General features: G+C 44.0%; 1 protein-coding gene across 4 annotated transcripts in view; it reads right to left on the bottom strand.

Moving 5' to 3' along the window:
- The window catches only part of ARHGEF12 (Rho guanine nucleotide exchange factor 12), a 242214-nt gene that overhangs the window by 97241 nt on the left and 126457 nt on the right, over positions 1-18516 (bottom strand). For all 4 annotated transcript variants that reach the window (XM_073560728.1, XM_073560729.1, XM_073560727.1 and 1 more), the window contains 6 exons: positions 10965-11079; positions 7859-7964; positions 6356-6559; positions 6124-6253; positions 5165-5200; positions 2741-2895 (listed from right to left, as the gene is read on the bottom strand). In XM_073560728.1, coding sequence (XP_073416829.1) covers positions 2741-2895; positions 5165-5200; positions 6124-6253; positions 6356-6559; positions 7859-7964; positions 10965-11079 — 746 coding nt within the window. The remainder of the gene's footprint in view (positions 1-2740; positions 2896-5164; positions 5201-6123; positions 6254-6355; positions 6560-7858; positions 7965-10964; positions 11080-18516) is intronic.

Genomic DNA, 18516 nt, shown 5'->3' on the forward strand with positions numbered 1-18516 from the left:
TCCAGGTCATTACGAGTTCATAGACACCAAACATATCTAGGTTCACATTTATCTAAATGGTGAAAAAAAATTCCAAACTTTGCTTAAAAAAAAGATAGATAGATAGATAGATAGATAGATAGATCGGGTGATTCTGAATGCAGCGATGCCAAATATGTGTGATTTTTTTTATTGTTTTACTTTGAATGGGGCGAAAGGGGGGTGATTTGAACTTTTTTTTTTTTACTTTTGGCATGCTTCAATAGTCTCCATAGGAGGCTAGAAGCTGGCACAACTCAATTGCCTCAGCTACATAGAGGCGATGATCATTTGATCGCCTCTATGTAGCGGATTTACTGACTTACTATGAGCACCGACCACTGGGTGGCGCTCACCTCAATCTGGCACTGACAACCATAGAGGTCTCCAGGAGACATCGGGGTGTCATGCCGACACACCAGTGACCCGCGATCACGAGATGCGGGTCCCCGATGCGTGTATTTCCGTCCGGAAGCGCAATTTAAATGTCGCTGTCAGCGTTTTACAACGGCATTTAACTAGCTAATAGCAGCGGGTGGATCGCGATTCCACCCGTGGCTATTGCGGGCATATGTCAGCTGTTCAAAACAGCCGACGTATCCCGGGAAAGATGTGGGCTCATCGCCGGAGCCCACATCAAAGGCAGGGATCCCGACATCGGCATAATAATGTCAGATGTCCATAAGGGGTTAAAGTAGATAAATGTAGAGTACTGCACTTAGGATGACGGAGTAATCCAATCGCTGCATATACATTAAATGGGAGTATACTAGGGACTACAGAACAGGAGAAAGACTGGAGATTCTGGTAACAAGTTAGCTGATCAGCAGTACTAAATGTCAAGCAGCAGCCACAAAAGCAAACAAGATTTTAGGGTGTATAAAAAGAGATAACATCCCGCGATCACAATGTATTAACCCCTCTATAAATCACCGGCGAGGCAACATGTAGAATATGGGATTCAGTTTTGGGCTCCACATTTTAATTAGTATAGTCAGTTCAAAGTTGGGCAACTAGATTATTACCAGGGATGGAGGCCTCTCACATGAGGAGAGGTTGGAAAAGTTGGGCTTGTTTAGATTACAAAAAAGACGCCTCCGAGGAGATTGCATTTACATGTATAAATATGTGTGTGATCAGTACAAAGGACTGGCACGACTTATTTCGTCTAAGGACCAGGGGGCACTCATTATGGGTGGAAGAAAGGCGATTCTGGCAGCTAAATAGAAAAGGGGTCTTTACAGTTAGAGCAGTCAGACTATGGAATGCCGACCACAAGAGATAGTAATGGCGGACACTAACTGCTTTTATACAAGGGATGGACGATTTCCTCATTACACATAACATTGAGGATTAAAGTTAAATTAGTGACAAATGTACAATTGGTGGAGAAAGGTTGAACTTGATGGACTGTGGTCTTTTTTCAGCCTATGTAACATGAGTCCAGTATTATTTTGACCTCTCATTCTCATATTTAAAGGCTTCTTCCCTAAAATTACAAGTAATCCCTATCTTATCCTAGGAAAGGTGATAATTTGGGGTTGAATGGGTGCCCCAGTGGTGGACCTCCAGTGATCCTGAAGATTGGGGCTCTGCAGCCTGGTATTGAATGGAGGTGCACATACATGTCCTGTGCACCAGTCATCGTGTATGGGTTTGCTGGAGAAAGCCAGGGCTGTCCTTTGCCACTTTGGTAAGACCCACTGACAATGAATTAAGCCCAGGTCTACCATACGCACCTTGACTCTAACATGGGACTGTAAGAACCAGTTCTTGGAGGTTCAGACAGTCAATATTGGCGTCAGTGAGGTCTCAGCAGTGGGCCCCCCAGCAATCACAAGTTAAAAAAAATAAATAAATAATAATAAAACTTTACAGGTGTTGCCCATTACTGGAACAACCTGTTCTCAATTGCCATATTCTCCCTCATAAAGTCTGACAGTCTGAACTCCCTTCTGTTGCCGTTCCAGAGATGAAGGCATTGGGACTCCCAGGTCCATGTGACAAGGTTACACCCCGTGAGCCGTGCAGTCAAACAGACCAGCTCTCACTTCTTCCCAATGTCCGTTACATTAATGAAGAGAGAGTGATTGGCTGCAGGCTCACGTGGCATTATGTCACACGAGCATAAAGAGCCGGCACCGGAGTACAGTCTGTTTAACTTTACAAGGAGGAATAAAGCAAATGAGAAGGGGCTGTCCGAGTAGTGGAGAACCCTTTAATAAGGACTTGAAAAGTAATAGAATAAACTTTTACCGTGTGTGGCACCACGGACTGTTAACACCGCCAGCTTCCAGTAAAATTCTCCCGTCTCCCCTTTCCAGCCACCCCAATACATCGCACAGCCATTCCCTTTCTATGCAGCCTCCACCATCATTAAAGAACTGTGATTGGCTTTATGAATATACATTTCATATGCTGCAAAAATTAGTTTTATTCAGTGCATGGACACGAGTCCCTTAGAGCAAGAGCCGCTGTGCTTCCATATGCACTATTATGCACCTGGTGTTCTGATCTTTCTTACAAGGTCCAACATGTCCAGTAAGACATGCGCAGCTGGGCTGTGCCCACCACTCACATCCACAGCTTCACCACCACTCAACACATTAGGTGACATTTTTAGACTGGAGTCAAAACATCAGGGGTCGATATAACAAATGAATAACAGCAATTTGCACACACAGGATAACGTAATGAGTGCATATCCGAGAGATGTCCTTACCATGGATGACCTCTTGCTGTTTGATCTCATGTGCTTTAAGTCCCTGTAAAACATCTCTGCTGACCAGTTGCTGCCAATTGGGAGGATCAACCTCCAGATCAAAATCAAGGTGTTCATCTTCACTTTGAATATCCCCAATACCCAAGCCATCCAATCTGAAGTGGAGGGAGAACAGCAAAATTAGTTCCTTCATAACATTATGGTATTGCTCACTAAGGGTTAACTCCCAAAATCATAAGTTACTCCCTATCAAAAGTGAGCACAGAGATACACTGAATATGGGGCTCAGGATCCCAGGAATCAGACTCTGCAGAGCCTTGTCATGAACAGAGCTGCGGTGCACATGCTCGATCTTTACGCCATTCATTCTCTTTGGGACTGCTGAAATTAACAAATGACAATCGCGCCAATCTCCAGCAGTCTCACATACCATGAATTGAGCTGAGGTTGAGCATGTGCATCACCTCTCCATCCAAGACGGGGGGGGGGGGGGAGACCATGAAAGCAGCCGAGGTTGGGCATGTGCCCCACCTTTCCATCCAAGATGGGGGGGGGACCATGAATGGAGCTGGGGTTGGGCATGTGCATCACCTCTCCATCCAAGACGGGGGGACCATGAATGGAGCTGAGGTTGAGCATGTGCATCACCTCTCCATCCAAGATGGAGGGACCATGAATGGAACTGAGGTTGGGCATGTGCATCACCTCTCCATCCAAGATGGGGGGACCATGATTGGAGCTGAGGTTGGGCAGGTGCCTCACCTCTCCATCCAAGACAGGGGGACCATGAATGGAGCTGAGGTTGGGCATGTGCCTCACCTCTCCATCCAAGATGGGGGGGGGGACCATGAATGGAGCAGAGGTTGGGCATGTGCATCACCTCTCCATCCAAGACGGGGGGAGACAATGAATGGAGCTATGGTTGAGCATGTGCACCACCTCTCCATCCAAGACTGGGTTCTGCAGAACCATCCTTGGGATCGCTGAGGTCCCAACGATCTGTAAGTGGATTGGGGATTAGTTATGATTTTGTCAATAGCCCTGTAATATGATCATGCATACAAATATATTTCTGGAATAACTGTGGCGATATTCTCCATAGTCCAGATGCATCATGACTTCAGTATATGCAGAATATAATATGTATGTATATCAAGTATTCATCATGTCTGTATAAAATATGCTAAAATAATTCTAGCCATCTCTCAAAGGGGGTAATCTTTATATAAAAAATAAAATCTTTTAGGAGGCACTTAAAATACATGAACCTTACTAATATGCCTGTACAAAGAAAACTGTCCTAATCTGAAGATATGGATGTTGGTTGAAGGAGCTGTACCTTCAGCTTGTGACACAACAGAGCTTCCTAGGGTGATGCATGGCTACCGATGCAAGTGGAGGAGGCTGGATGAATGCTCATTTCAATAGCCAAGCCAGCCCCCTAACTAGCCATCCTGGCTGTAACACAGAAGGTGGCGAACCTCCCTGACACATATCATTGGTTACAGATGTGGAGGAGCAGGGACCTGCGCTAATTTCCTGAGATAGGGAACTGTTTATAACACAAGTGGCGTGCGCCTCTGCGTGCTGTGCTAGAAATGTCAATACAGTCAGATATGGAATCAGGTTTTATTTATTATGTATAGGTAGAGTCCTGTCACTCCAGGACCAGTGGCTGGGAGGAGACACCCAGGACCCCGGCCCGACTAGTCTACAGTGTGGCTCAGTGCGCAGCTTAATATTAAACCATGTTTAGCATACATAGCTGAGGTCATAGAACCAGGGTTTGATACAAGCTGTGCCCCTTGATATATGCCCGATCCACAGGCATCATCTATCAGCTGTCGGGGTCACTTTAAGTGGGCAAATGCTAAAAGTTTAATATTTTCACTGTTTAATGGTAAGAATAAAAGTCTGGGGAAAAAAAACAACTGATTTTATACGTTATCACTTTTGTTTTCACAGATCTATTCTGTCAATATTATATAGGGCCTGTCACACTAAGCGATATCACTAGCAATATCGCTATAACATCACTGGTTTTTGTGACGTTATAGCGATATTGCTAGCGATATCGCTGTGTCTGATACTTACCTCCGACCGCTCCCCCGCTGGTTATCACTGATCGCGCGAGAACGTCCTGGGCCGTTTCTCGTCGTCAGCTTCCTGCTGTGGAGACGAGCGACGCGTGGACGCGGGCGGGAGGACGTCAGAATCGCCTCGTCTGACAGGAAGTAGTGACCCCCGACCCCTGCTATGTCGCTGGTGAGATCTGCCTGTGTGGCAGCTCATTAGCGACCACTTAGCGATGCACCAGCGATCCTGACCGCGTCATATCGCTGGTCGGGATCGCTGGTGCATCGCTAAGTGTGACAGTACCTTAAAACAAACAAAACTAAGACAAAAAAAAAAAAAAAGACTTGCCTTCGTGACAGTTTTGGTGTGCCATGGTCACTGAATCTGGGGAATGTAAACAAAAAATAAAATAGATCAAAAATTAGTAAATTACATACAAGTTACCCACAGACTAATTATGTCATAATGAAAAAAGAAGCTGCTATGACACCTTGTAATGAGAACTTTAAAGGGGTCTTCCCTTACTTTACAGCAGGAGTTAATATATTGCTATACTCCCCACCAGACCAGGGGCGCTCTCCACGCTGCTTCTCAAGAGCCTGCTTTCATCAACATTCAGCGGGGGCACCACACAACTGCTGATAGGCTGCAGCCTTCACATTCTGTCTGAGCAGAAGCTGGCTGGGACAGAATGTAAAGGATGCAGCCGACTAGTGGTGCAGCAACCTGTCCAGCAGGCGACCATGGGTCCATTTACAAAAACTTTAACCTTTCAAGGGTTTTCCTTCGCTTTTAGATTCTCCAAGACAAAAAATACCATAAGGACAATATAATCAATATAACAGTAATTTAAGAGAGTCACCTTGCTAAATGAGAAAGGACTCTGCACTGCACAGAGATAGAAAACATGTCTAAGGCCATGTTCCCACATTGAGGAAACACAATGGCGCCAATTCATCAAGACTGTTGTAGTGCCCCACGGTAGTGCCGACCTTCTGTAGTAAAAGGTGCCAAATTCATTAAGAAGTACATGCCACTTAAAGAATTTGGCACCTCTTGTACGTGGTGTGCGCTCTGTGCCAGATATGCTGCTCCAATCAGGGGCTGGAGTATAATTTCTGCCATACAAAAAATATCAGTGTCGAAGAGCAGATTACTATTGCATATTCCGCAGAAATAAAATGCAGCATTTTTGCACGTGGAAACAAGGCTTAGAGTCTCTCTCGCTCTCTCAGAGGTCACATACATCTACCATGAAAAACATTTTAAATTCCTAACAAAAATATAGTCACGACTAATACCAGTACCGATCAGTGTCTTTCACTTCTTCCTGCAAAAGATCCAGTGGAGAAGATGGGAAGTCAAAGAGGGAACCTGAAGTCCGTGAACTTCCTTCACAGGAGTCTGTGGAGCCTTCTGCGTTGACTTTCATGGCCGCTAAAAAAAGAGAAAAAGGAGGAAACCGGTGAATGTGTCCATATAGATGTCTAAAGTCAATAGCAGAACAATGGTAAATCTGTTACACAGTTGTGCACTCACCTCCATCCAACTCCTTAATACCATCCGGGGAGCTGAAGCCTAAGGCACTATTAGCAGGAGGAGAAGAGAAAGGGCTGAAGGAAGAATCATGGCCATCCACAGAGCCACCACTAGAACGCAGTCTGCTCTCTGCCGGCTCAGGGCTGCTGGATGAGGAGGTTGATAAGTGCTTCGGATGTTTCTGCATTTGCAAGGCTCGCGAAACTAAAAGAAAGATTTTAAAAATCACACATCATGTCCTCTTTCTGTAGTCACAGTGTTACAAGCCGCAGCTGCGTTCACAATTTTTCAGGCTTCAGCTCTGAGCTCACCCACTCTCAATGGTGGCTAAAGGACTGCACACGGTCCACTTGGTAAATGCACCGTGGTAAATGCCCTCCTTATATTAGACACCGCACTGCGATTTCACGATAAACATTTTACACATGGGGTCACCTATCCCAAGAAACAAAGCTCTTTGCCCTCCATTGTGGCTGACAAGATGATCCGTGACCGTCGCACACTGTGGAGCCTTGAAGCACAAGGAGGTGGCACGTGACCATCTTTAAGATATTCAGTGGGATTTACAGGAAAGGTGAACACAATACCAGACATTTACAGTGTGCACTGTGTGTGACAACAAGATGAATGGCTGCATCAAACCGCCAGGTTGAGGAGGAATGTTTTAAATATATTTGTTTCTTTTTCAAGTATTCCCTCCAGTCATCTCATCCCATCTTCCCAAGTACACCCACCAGTCATCTCACCCCATCTTCCCCAGTACTCCCGCCAGGCTTCTCATCCCATCTTCCCCAGTACTCCAATCAGGCATGTCATCCTTAATTTCCCAGTACTCCCATTAGGCACGTCATCCTTACTTTCCCAGTACTCATGCCAGGCAGGTCATCCTTACTTTCCCAGTACTCACGCCAGACATGTCATCCTTACTTTCCCAGTACTCACGCCAGACATGTCATCCTTACTTTCCCAGTACTCACGCCAGACATGTCATCCTTACTTTCCCAGTACTCACGCCAGACATGTCATCCTTACTTTCCCAGTACTCACGCCAGACATGTCATCCTTACTTTCCCAGTACTCACGCCAGACATGTCATCCTTACTTTCCCAGTACTCACGCCAGACATGTCATCCTTACTTTCCCAGTACTCACGCCAGGCATGTCATCCTTACTTTCCCAGTACTCACGCCAGGCATCTTTATCCTAAGTACCCTAGTTTTTCATCACAGGTAGCAATGCCTCACTTCCTTTGTAGTCCCTTCAGAGTCCACTGCCTGCTTCTACAGTGGCCGTACAGTATCCGTTACCTCTACACTACCATGATGCTATCGGCCTTCCTGAGCTGGTGTCAGACAATACATGAGGCATAAGAAGCAAACCCAGAAGTGGATTGTCTTCTGCAGTAGTCACCGTGTGATTGTGGCGTGCAGCCCTGAGTACGGTCACATCTCAGGCTACTAAGGAGGCAATCCCTGGAGTACAAGCAGCTAACTAACCACTTACTTGCATTACTGTCTTGCCGGCTCGGCCTTCGCGGAGGGCCTAAGATGCTGGACAGCCCACGGCGTTTCCACTTTTCCTCCCCTTCTTTATCCTTCTTCATGCTTTGCTATAAAAAGTAAGTTATCCACAATTTAGTAAAATAACAATGCACAAATCACAATTTGACAAGCAAAATCTAGGCATTTCTAGATAATACATTTTCTGCAGTGCTGCATGATAGTGGAAGCAGATCTAGGAAAATCACATAATCCTTACAAAGTAGCACTATATGCCGCAGCATTGACCTTACCAGGGTGATGGTAATAAAAGGACATGTGATCCGCATAGAAAATAAACGAGCAGAACAAAAGACAAGAACTGTGTCATAGGAAGAGGTGTGCAAGGAATGGCTTTACAAGTGGCCCAATTGTGTTAGGGCATGGAGATCCTCATATTCCATTTAATAAAGCACAATAATGGTCGCTTCCTCTGCCGCAGATACGTAATGCAATGTTATCTCCAAGGCTTAATGTGCAAAATAAACAAAACTGATCACTTAGGGTACCGTTACACCTAGCGATGCACCAGCGATCCCGACCAGCGATATGACGCGGTCAGGATCGCTGGTGCATCGCTAGGTGGTCGCTAGTGAGCTGCCACACAGGCAGATCTCACCAGTGACATCGCTGGGGTCGGGGGTCGCTACTTACCTGTCAGACGCGGCGATCCTGCGTCCTCCCGCCCGGCTCCACACGTCGCTCGTCGGCGCCACAGGAAGCCCAGCAGGAAGTGACCGACGAGGAATGGTCCAAGACGCTCTCGCGCGATCAGCGATAACCAGCGGGGGAGCCGGTCGGAGGTAAGTATCACATGCAGCGATATCGCTAGCAATATCACTGCAACGTCACAAAATCGGTGGCTTTACAGCGATATTGCTAGCGATATCGCAGTGTGTAACGGGGGCTTTAAGAAAAATGGAAGGATAGCTGCTTTGAGAAATCTAAGCTTTGACATTCATATTGCGTAAACTGCAGATACAGGTATTGTTCCATTCTTAAGAGGCTCCAGATTAGCGGGATCCCAGCCATCAGACACCCACTGATCAGCAATTCCTATCAAAATGCTATGGATAGGTCAGAACTATGGGAAAAACCCTTTAGATCATGAAAAAATAGCAGGAGCCCAAATATTACCAAGCTTCATGTCTTCTCCTTTATCAATGTTTTACTCAGAAACCTGTAGTGTAGGAAACCTGACAGTGTCACTTTAAATAGTATTTGTTCATATCAGTTTAATGTCCCAAACTCGTAACTGACTCATGGAAACTTAGAATGAGTTTAAAGGGAATCTGTCACCTCATTTTTGGCCTATGAGCTGTGGCCACCGCCATCAGGGGCTTATCTACAGAATTCTGTAATGCTGTAGATAAGCCCCCGATGTAACCTGAAAGAGAAGAAAAACGAGTTATATTATCCTCACCGGTGGACACGGTTGGTTGCGGTGGGTGTCACGGTCCGGCGCCTCCCATCTTCTAACTTCTGCTGCAGCTCCTGCGCAGGCGTACTCTTTATCTGCCCTGTTGAGGGCAGAGTACTGCAGTGCGCAGGCGCCAGGAAAGGTCAGAGAGGTCTCCAGGGCCTGTGCACTGCACTACTTTACTCTGCCCTCAATAGGGCAGATATATTACGCCTGTGAAGGAGCCGCGGCAGAAGCAAGAAGGAGGACGTCATCGCTAGAAGATGGGAGGTGCCTGACCGGACACCCGGGGTGAGTATAATCTAACGTGTTTTTCTTATCTTTCAGGTTACATCAGGGGCTTATCTACAGCATTACAGAATGCTGTTGATAAGTCCCTGATGGCGGTGGCCGCAGCTCATAGGCCAAAAATGAGGTGAAAGATTCCCTTTAAAGAGATCCTGTGTCTTGCTAAAAAAAAAAAAAAAAAAAAAAAAAAAAAAAAAAACACCTTGTAAAAATCCCTAAGCTCCTCCAATTCTACCGCTCCTCAGTTTTGTGATATGTTGCTTTGCTGCAGAGATATTCACATTTGTTTTTTTCTGGAGCACATTATGCAAAATCTCTGTCTGTAGTGTATCTGACTGGGCGTTCCTTGAGAATCTTCTCCGAGGGGATGCCCCTTCGAATCACAACCTGGTAGCTGATCTAGAAGTTTCAGACTCTGCTGAGCTGTGATAAGCAGTATCAGAGAGATGGGAGAGAGAGCTCACCCCCTGAGAAGACTCTGAATATTTGGCTAGCTGATCTGCAGAGAATTCTCTTACTGAGCTCCAAAAGCAAAGGATGCACATCCCTTCAGCAATACCGCCACGCAGCACAGAACGGAAGAGGTAGAACGAGCAGAGCGCAGGGACTGCTTTTTGACACTGTATTTAAAACAATTTTAAAGGGCAAGTGACAGATCCTCTTTTAAAGGGTGAAAAGGAAACAACTAATGGGACATGTATGCCCGAGATCAAGGCTAATGTAGAACGACAGGTACAAGTTTTACAGAGAAGTAAACAGAAGATGAAATAATATGCCAGAGAAATGACATGTAACATAGCAAAATGGTGAACAGAATAATGCATTACATTGTCATGGAGCACTCCCTTATATCTCTCCAACAATCAGGCGCCCATATGGAACATGACAGTGGTAGCTGCCTGAAATATAGAGGTTTTATCTCAGAAACCCCTTGTCCCCAGGCTGCAGTATGCTTTAAAAAATAAACTCTGCTTTACTCACCCTCCCCGGGTCCGATGCGGAGAAGCTACCACTGCTCATGTTGTTGTATACAATGCCTACAATGATTACGTAACGTTGACAGCGCTGCAGCCAAATTGGTCAGCTCAGTGGCGCATGCCATCATTGACTACAGTGCTGCCAACATGACATCAGTGAGGTGGATAACAGATACCAGAGGCGGAGACCAAGTGATGGACCTGGGCAAAATGAGTAAAGCAGAATTTATTTTTATAAAATAAGCTGCAACTGGAGAAGAGAGGCTTCCAAAACTGAAAAACACCAATAGTTGGTATATTATTTCCACTCCTGCGTATACGGACTACTCATACCCCATGTACACAGATTCTGAACAGCTGCCAGTGCTTTGTGAGCTCATTTATACCTTAATTTTTGGTAGGAAGCCAATACGCCCACGTCTCTGTTCCAGAATTCTCGGTTCTTTAACTTTTACACCAAGGTGCTTCATGTAGGTCAGGATAACGTACTGTATACTGCCACTGTACAGGAAAAAAAGAGAAATACGTTTACTGCTAGGAAGAAGAAACCGGACTTGTGACAGATTTGGTGCGGAGCGCAGTTTCTCAGGGTATTTGTACTTTTAATAAAGGTTTTCCAGTCTTCTGTGGATAAATCTTATTCACCGTAAAATGAAAAGATCCAAACTTTCTAATATGTGATCTGCGATTTCTGCCAGTAAATAAGGAGATTTCATAAAGCCATACATCTAAAGCTTAAAGGGAATCTGTCAGTAGGATCAGCCCTCCTAAGCAGTCTATATGGGCATGCAGGTCATAGGAAGCTGAATAAAATGATCCTATGATATCTGCGATCTGAGATCTTATTGTGAAAAAAATGTGCATTTCTCTGGAATATGTAAATGAGCTATTAAGATCTATGGGCCGGACGTAGATCTCCCTGACAATCTGCTTCCTGGGCTTAAATGCATATGAAACATTGCATTACTAGTGTGAGATGTAGATCAGGAGAGCAGACTGTCAGTCATTACATGTCTCACACTGGTAATGCCCCTTTCATTTTAAGCTCTGGAGGAATTCTCATGGAGATCCATGTCCGGCCCATAGATCTAAACTGCTCATTTACATATTAAGAAAAATGAAGATTTTTCTGGAATAAGACTTCGGATCGCAGATCTCACGCTATCATTTTATTCAGCTTTCTATGACCTGCAAGCCCATATAGACTTAGGTAAATCCTACTGAAATACTTCTATTAAATGGGTTCTCCAGGAAAAGGGAAAAAAAGGAAGAAAATGGTATTAGATAAATTTCTAAAAAATGTTTAACCTTAATTAGGAAACCAGACTCATTCTATCTAGAGGTGTAATCACTAGAGTATACATGAAAATGTCCAGCATGTGCAGTAGAAGCTTTGCTGCTTACTTTACTTAGTGGAGGAAAATGTGCTACCTGTGGATTTTCTAAATTTAAATACTAGATACCAGGGTACTGAGGTAAGAAGAGGCTGCTTACACCGATGCCCACCCTGTCTGTCTATCTGCTCTAATACTGGAGATACAAGGATAGTGGAGGCAAGAAGAGGCTGCTCACACTGCTGTCCACCCTGTCTGACCTAATACTGGAAATACCAGGGGTACTAAGTGGCTGCTTACAATGCTGTGCACCCTGTCTATCTGGTTTAACCCCTTCAAGACCCAGTCTATTTTGACCATAATGACCTGGCCATATTTTGCAATTCTGACCAGTGTCCCTTTATGAGGTAATACTGTAAGGCTATGTGCACACGTTGCGGATTCCGCTGCGGGTTTTTCCGCGCGTAAACGCGGTTTTGCCCTGCGGTTTTTACACCTCTACTATGTTAAAGGTGTGAAACCACTGCGGAAACCGCCCAAACAATTGACATGCTGCGGTTTGTAAACCGCAGCAAAACCGCGTGGAAAAAACCGCAGCGTGAGCATAGTGTTTTCAAAAACCCATAGGCTTTCATTGTACTGTACTTTGTCAGCGGAACTGCTGCGTTTCTGCAGGGCCAAAACCTCTGCGGAAACGCAGCAGAATCCACAACGTGTGCACATAGCTTAACTCAGGAACGCTTCAACGGATGCTAGCGATTCTGAGAATTTTTTCTTAACATATTGGGCTTCATGTTAGTGGCAAATTTAGGTCAATAATTTTTGCGTTTATTTGTGAAAAAAACGAAATTGAGAAAATTTAGAATTTTTATTCTGTTAAACCAGAGAATTATGCGACACAAAATAGTTAATAACATTTCCCACATGTCTACTTTGCATACTTTACCACAATTTTGGAAACAATTTTTTTTTTTTTATTAGGAAGTTATGAGGGTTAAAATTTGACCAGAGATTTCTCATTTTTCCAACAAAATTTACAAAACTTTTTTTTTTTAGGGACCATCTCACATTTGTGAGTCACTTTGAGGGGTCTATATGGCAGAAAATACCAAAAAGTGACATCATTCTAAAAAACTGCACCCCTCAAGCTACTCAAAACTACATTCAAGAAGATTATTAACCCTTCAGGTGCTTCACAGGAACTAAAGCAACGTGGAAGGAAAAAATGGACGTATTAATTTTTCCAACAAAACTTTTCTTTGAGCATCAATTTTTTCATTTTCACATGGGCAACAGGATAAAATGGATCCTAAAATTTGTTGGGCAATTTCTCCTGAGTATACCGATACCTCATATGTGGTCATAAACCACTGTTTCGGCGCATGGCCCGGAAGGGAAGGAGCGACATTTGACTTTTTGAATGGAAAATTAGCTCCAATCGTTAGCGGACACCATGTCGCATTTGGAGAGCCCCTGTGTGTCTAAACAGTGAAAAAACCCCACAAGTGACACCATTTTTGAAACTAGACCCCTTATGGAACTTCTCTAGATGTGTAGTGAGCACTTTGAACCCCCAAGTGCTTCACAGAAGTTTATAACGCAGAGTAGTAAAAATAAAAAATCATTTTTTTCCTCAAAAATGATTTTTTAGCCAGTTAAATTTTTATTTTTACAAGGCTAACAACTGAACCACAAAAGTTGTTGTCCAGTTTGTCCTGAGTACACCGATACCCCATATGTGGGGGAAACCATTGTTTGGGCACATGGGAGAGCTCAGAAGGGAAGGTGCGCCATTTGACTTTTTGAATGGAAAATTAGCTCCAATCATTAGCGGACACCATGTTGTTTTTGGAGAGCCCCTGTGTACCTAAACTGTGGAACCCCCCACAAGTGACCCCATTTTGTAAACTAAACCCCCCAAGGAGCTTATCTAGATGCATAGTGAACACTTTGAACCCCCAGGTGCTTCGCAGAAGTTTAGAACGCTGAGTCGTGAAAATACAAAAAAAATAAAATTTTTCCTCAAAAAATGATTTTTTAGCCCGCAATTTTTTTTATTTTCACAAGGGTAACAGGAGAAATTGGACCTCAAAAGTTCTTGTCCAGTTTGTCCTGAGTACGCTGGTACCTCATATGTGGGGGGACCACTGTTCGGGCACACGTCGGGGCTCGGAAGGGAAGTAGTGACGTTTTGAAATGCAGACTTTGATGTAATGGTCTGCAGGGGTCGCTGCGTTTGCAGAGCCCCTGATGTGCCTAACCAGTAGAAACCCCCGCACAAGTGACCCCATTTTGGAAACTAGACCTCCCAAGGAACCCAGAGCCGTGAAAGTAAAAAATCTTTTTTTTTTCCTCAAAAATGATTTTTTTAGCCCCCAATTTTTTATTTACCCAAGTGAAACAGGAGAAATTAGGCCCCCAAAGTTCTGCAATTTTTCCTGAGTATGCCGATATACCATATGCTGGGGTAAACCACTATTTGGGCACAAGTCGGGGCTTGGAAGGGAGGGATCACCGTTTGACTTTTTAAACGCAGAATTGGCTGGAATCAATGGTGGCGCCATGTCGAGTTTGCAGACCCCCTGATGTGCCTAAACAGTGGAAACCCCTCAATTCTAACTCAAACCCTAACCCCAACACACCCCTAACCACAACCCTAACCCCAACACATCCCTAACCCTTATCCCAACCCTAACCCCAACACACCCCTAACCCTGATTTTAACCCTAATCCCAACCCTAACCCTAACCCTAACCGAAAACAGGGCTGTGGAGTCGGTATAAAATGGACCGACTCCTAAAATATACAATAAATTGGGTATAGTAATTCAATGCAGAATGTGCTGAATATTTTTTCATAGAAATTTGGGAAAGTTATGAAATGTCCTATAAATGGCTGTTCTATTCCTAATCTAAGGCTACATTCACACACAGCGTTTTTCCTGCGTTTTTTGAGGACACGTTTTTCAGCTGCAAAAGCAGATCAGCTTTTTAAAAAACCACATCACCTGAAAGGTTTTAGAGATAATGTTTTCAATAGCAAAAGCAGATTAGAAATCTGCTCTATCTATATATCCATTTATCCATATCTTTCTATCCACATATTATCTGTACCAAGAAGAATGAAAACCGGGTAGCACACAGACTAACACTCCTTTTTTTTTTTTAGCATCAGTCAGGTACACCTCTTGTTGTCCAAAAGGACACCCAGGACAGGCATTGCTCGCCTTCAGTAACACATCAACATCAATTGATAGTTGGAATAAACAGACTGCATTCATCACCACATCTTCTTGAGGTGCAGGCTTTATTTTCAAGTGTAGGGGTGTGCAGTATGAGATTCTGCAGCAGCTGAGGTGTGCACTACACCCATGGTGTGAATGTAGCCTGAGGATCTAGGGTTTGCCTTAGCTGAGATAAGTCATAGTGTGTGTGTGTGTATATATATACAGTGGGGCAAAAAAGTATTTAGTCAGTCAGCAATAGTGCAAGTTCCACCACTTAAAAAGATGAGAGGCGTCTGTAATTTACATCATAGGTAGACCTCAACTATGGGAGACAAACTGAGAAAAAAAAATCCAGAAAATCACATTGTCTGTTTTTTTTTCATTTTATTTGCATATTATGGTGGAAAATAAGTATTTGGTCAGAAACAAAATTTCATCTCAATACTTTGTGATATATCCTTTGTTGGCAATGACAGAGGTCAAACGTTTTCTGTAAGTCTTCACAAGGTTGCCACACACTGTTGTTGGTATGTTGGCCCATTCCTCCATGCAGATCTCCTCTAGAGCAGTGATGTTTTTGGCTTTTCGCTTGGCAACACGGACTTTCAACTCCCTCCAAAGGTTTTCTATAGGGTTGAGATCTGGAGACTGGCTAGGCCACTCCAGGACCTTGAAATGCTTCTTACGAAGCCACTCCTTCGTTGCCCTGGCGGTGTGCTTTGGATCATTGTCATGTTGAAAGACCTAGCCACGTTTCATCTTCAATGCCCTTGCTGATGGAAGGAGGTTTGCACTCAAAATCTCACGATACATGGCCCCATTCATTCTTTCATGTACCCGGATCAGTCGTCCTGGCCCCTTTGCAGAGAAACAGCCCCAAAGCATGAAGTTTCCACCACCATGCTTTACAGTAGGTATGGTGTTTGATGGATGCAACTCAGTATTCTTTTTCCTCCAAACACGACAAGTTGTGTTTCTACCAAACAGTTCCAGTTTGGTTTCATCAGACCATAGGACATTCTCCCAAAACTCCTCTGGATCATCCAAATGCTCTCTAGCAAACTTCAGACGGGCCCGGACATGTACAGGCTTAAGCAGTGGGACACGTCTGGCACTGCAGGATCTGAGTCCACAGTGGCGTAGTGTGTTACTTATGGTAGGCCTTGTTACATTGGTCCCAGCTCTCTGCAGTTCATTCACTAGGTCCCCCCGCGTGGTTCTGGGATTTTTGCTCACCGTTCTTGTGATCATTCTGACCCCACGGGGTGGGATTTTGCGTGGAGCACCAGATCGAGGGAGATTATCAGTGGTCTTGTATGTCTTCCATTTTCTAATTATTGCTCCCACAGTTGATTTCTTCACTCCAAGCTGGTTGGCTATTGCAGATTCAGTCTTCCCAGCCTGGTGCAGGGCTACAATTTTGTTTCTGGTGTCCTTTGACAGCTCTTTGGTCTTCACCATAGTGGAGTTTGGAGTCAGACTGTTTGAGGGTGTGCACAGGTGTCTTTTTATACTGATAACAAGTTTAAACAGGTGCCATTACTACAGGTAATGAGTGGAGGAAAGAGGAGACTCTTGAAGAAGTTACAGGTCTGTGAGAGCCAGAAATCTTGTTTGCTTGTTTCTGACCAAATACTTATTTTCCACCATAATATGCAAATAAAATGAAAAAAAAAACAGACAATGTGATTTTCTGGATTTTTTTTTCTCAGTTTGTCTCCCATAGTTGAGGTCTACCTATGATGTAAATTACAGACGCCTCTCATCTTTTTAAGTGGTGGAACTTGCACTATTGCTGACTGACTAAATACTTTTTTGCCCCAGTGTGTGTGTGTGTGTGTGTGTGTGTGTGTGTGTGTGTGTGTGTGTGTGTGTGTGTGTATGTATATATATATTATATATATATATATAACACACATACACAGTACAGACCAAAAGTTTTCTTTATTTTCATGACTATGAAAAATGTAGATTCGCTCTGAAGGCATCAAAACTATGAATTAACACATGTGGAATTATATAATTAACAAAGAAGTGTGAAACAACTGAAGATATGTCTTATATTCTAGGTTCTTCAAAGTAGCCACCTTTTGCTTTGATTACTGCTTTGCACACTCTTGGCGAGCTTCAAGAGGTAGTCACCGGAAATGGTCTTACAACAGTCTTGAAGGAGTTCCCAGAGATGCTTAGCACTTGTTGGCCCTTTTGGCTTCACTCGGCGGTACAGCTCACCCAAACCATCTCGATTGGGTTCACGTTTAGTGACTGTGGAGGCCAGGTAATCTGGCGTAGCACCCCATCACTCTCTTTCTTGGTCAAATAGCCCTTACACAGCCTGGAGGTGTATTTGGGGTCATTGTCCTGTAGAAAAATAAATGATGGTCCAACTAAACACAAACCGGATGGAATAGCATGCCGCTGCAAGATGCTGTGGTAGCCATGTGTTAATTCATAGTTTTGATGCCTTCAGAATGAATCTGCAATTTTCATACTCATGAAAATAAAGAAAACTCTTTGAATGAGAAGGTGTGTCCAAACTTTTGGTCTGTACTGTATATATGTAATCGATATTACATAGTATTACATATTTTCAATTTATTACAGTTTTTTGTGTTCTAAAGTTGTATTCCAAAAAATAGATATTATGTTCTATCATAAAAATGATTAAATGTCTGATGTCCACATTGTACTGCAATAAATTTTTCACTTAAATAAAAGCAATATATGTGGGAGTCGGAGTTGGAGTCGGTGTAAGGGAAATTGAGGAGTCGGAGTCGCAGGTTTGGTTTACCGACTCCACAGGCCTGATAATAAAATACATTTTTTTTTTTTGTCCCTACAATTTTTTTTTTATTTTGATCATTGTTTTTGGAAGATGGCGGCGGGACACCGGGAGCCACAGCGGGACTCGGAGGGTACCGAGGGAGCGGAGGGAAGGGGAGGGGGAGCAGATGATGGCAGCGGCAAATCGCCGCCGTCCGTCAGTGGTAGATCGCCCCAGTCAGCCAGTGGGGGGCGTCTGATCGCAGTCCCAAGCCATGTCCGATGCTACTGCAGGATCGGCCATGGCTGGATTGTAATATTTCATCAAATTTCATTGATGAAATATTACTTTCGCTCTGATTGGCCAATCAGAGCTCACACTGCTGCCCATGCCATCTGATCTAATACTGGAGATACCAGGACAGTGGAGGTAAGAAGAAGAGGCTGCTCACACTGCTGCCCAACCTATCTGATCTAATACTGAAGATACCAGGACAGTAGAGGTAAGAAGAGGCTGCTCACACTGCTGCCCACCATATTTGATCTAAGGCCTCTTTCACATATCAGTAGTTTTTTGCCATCAGTCGCAATCCGTTGTTTTTAGAAAAAAACAGA

Source organism: Dendrobates tinctorius, unplaced genomic scaffold, assembly GCF_039654945.1.
Source record: "Dendrobates tinctorius isolate UK_male_01 unplaced genomic scaffold, ASM3965494v1 ptg000303l, whole genome shotgun sequence".
NCBI classification, from domain to species: Eukaryota; Metazoa; Chordata; class Amphibia; order Anura; family Dendrobatidae; genus Dendrobates; species Dendrobates tinctorius.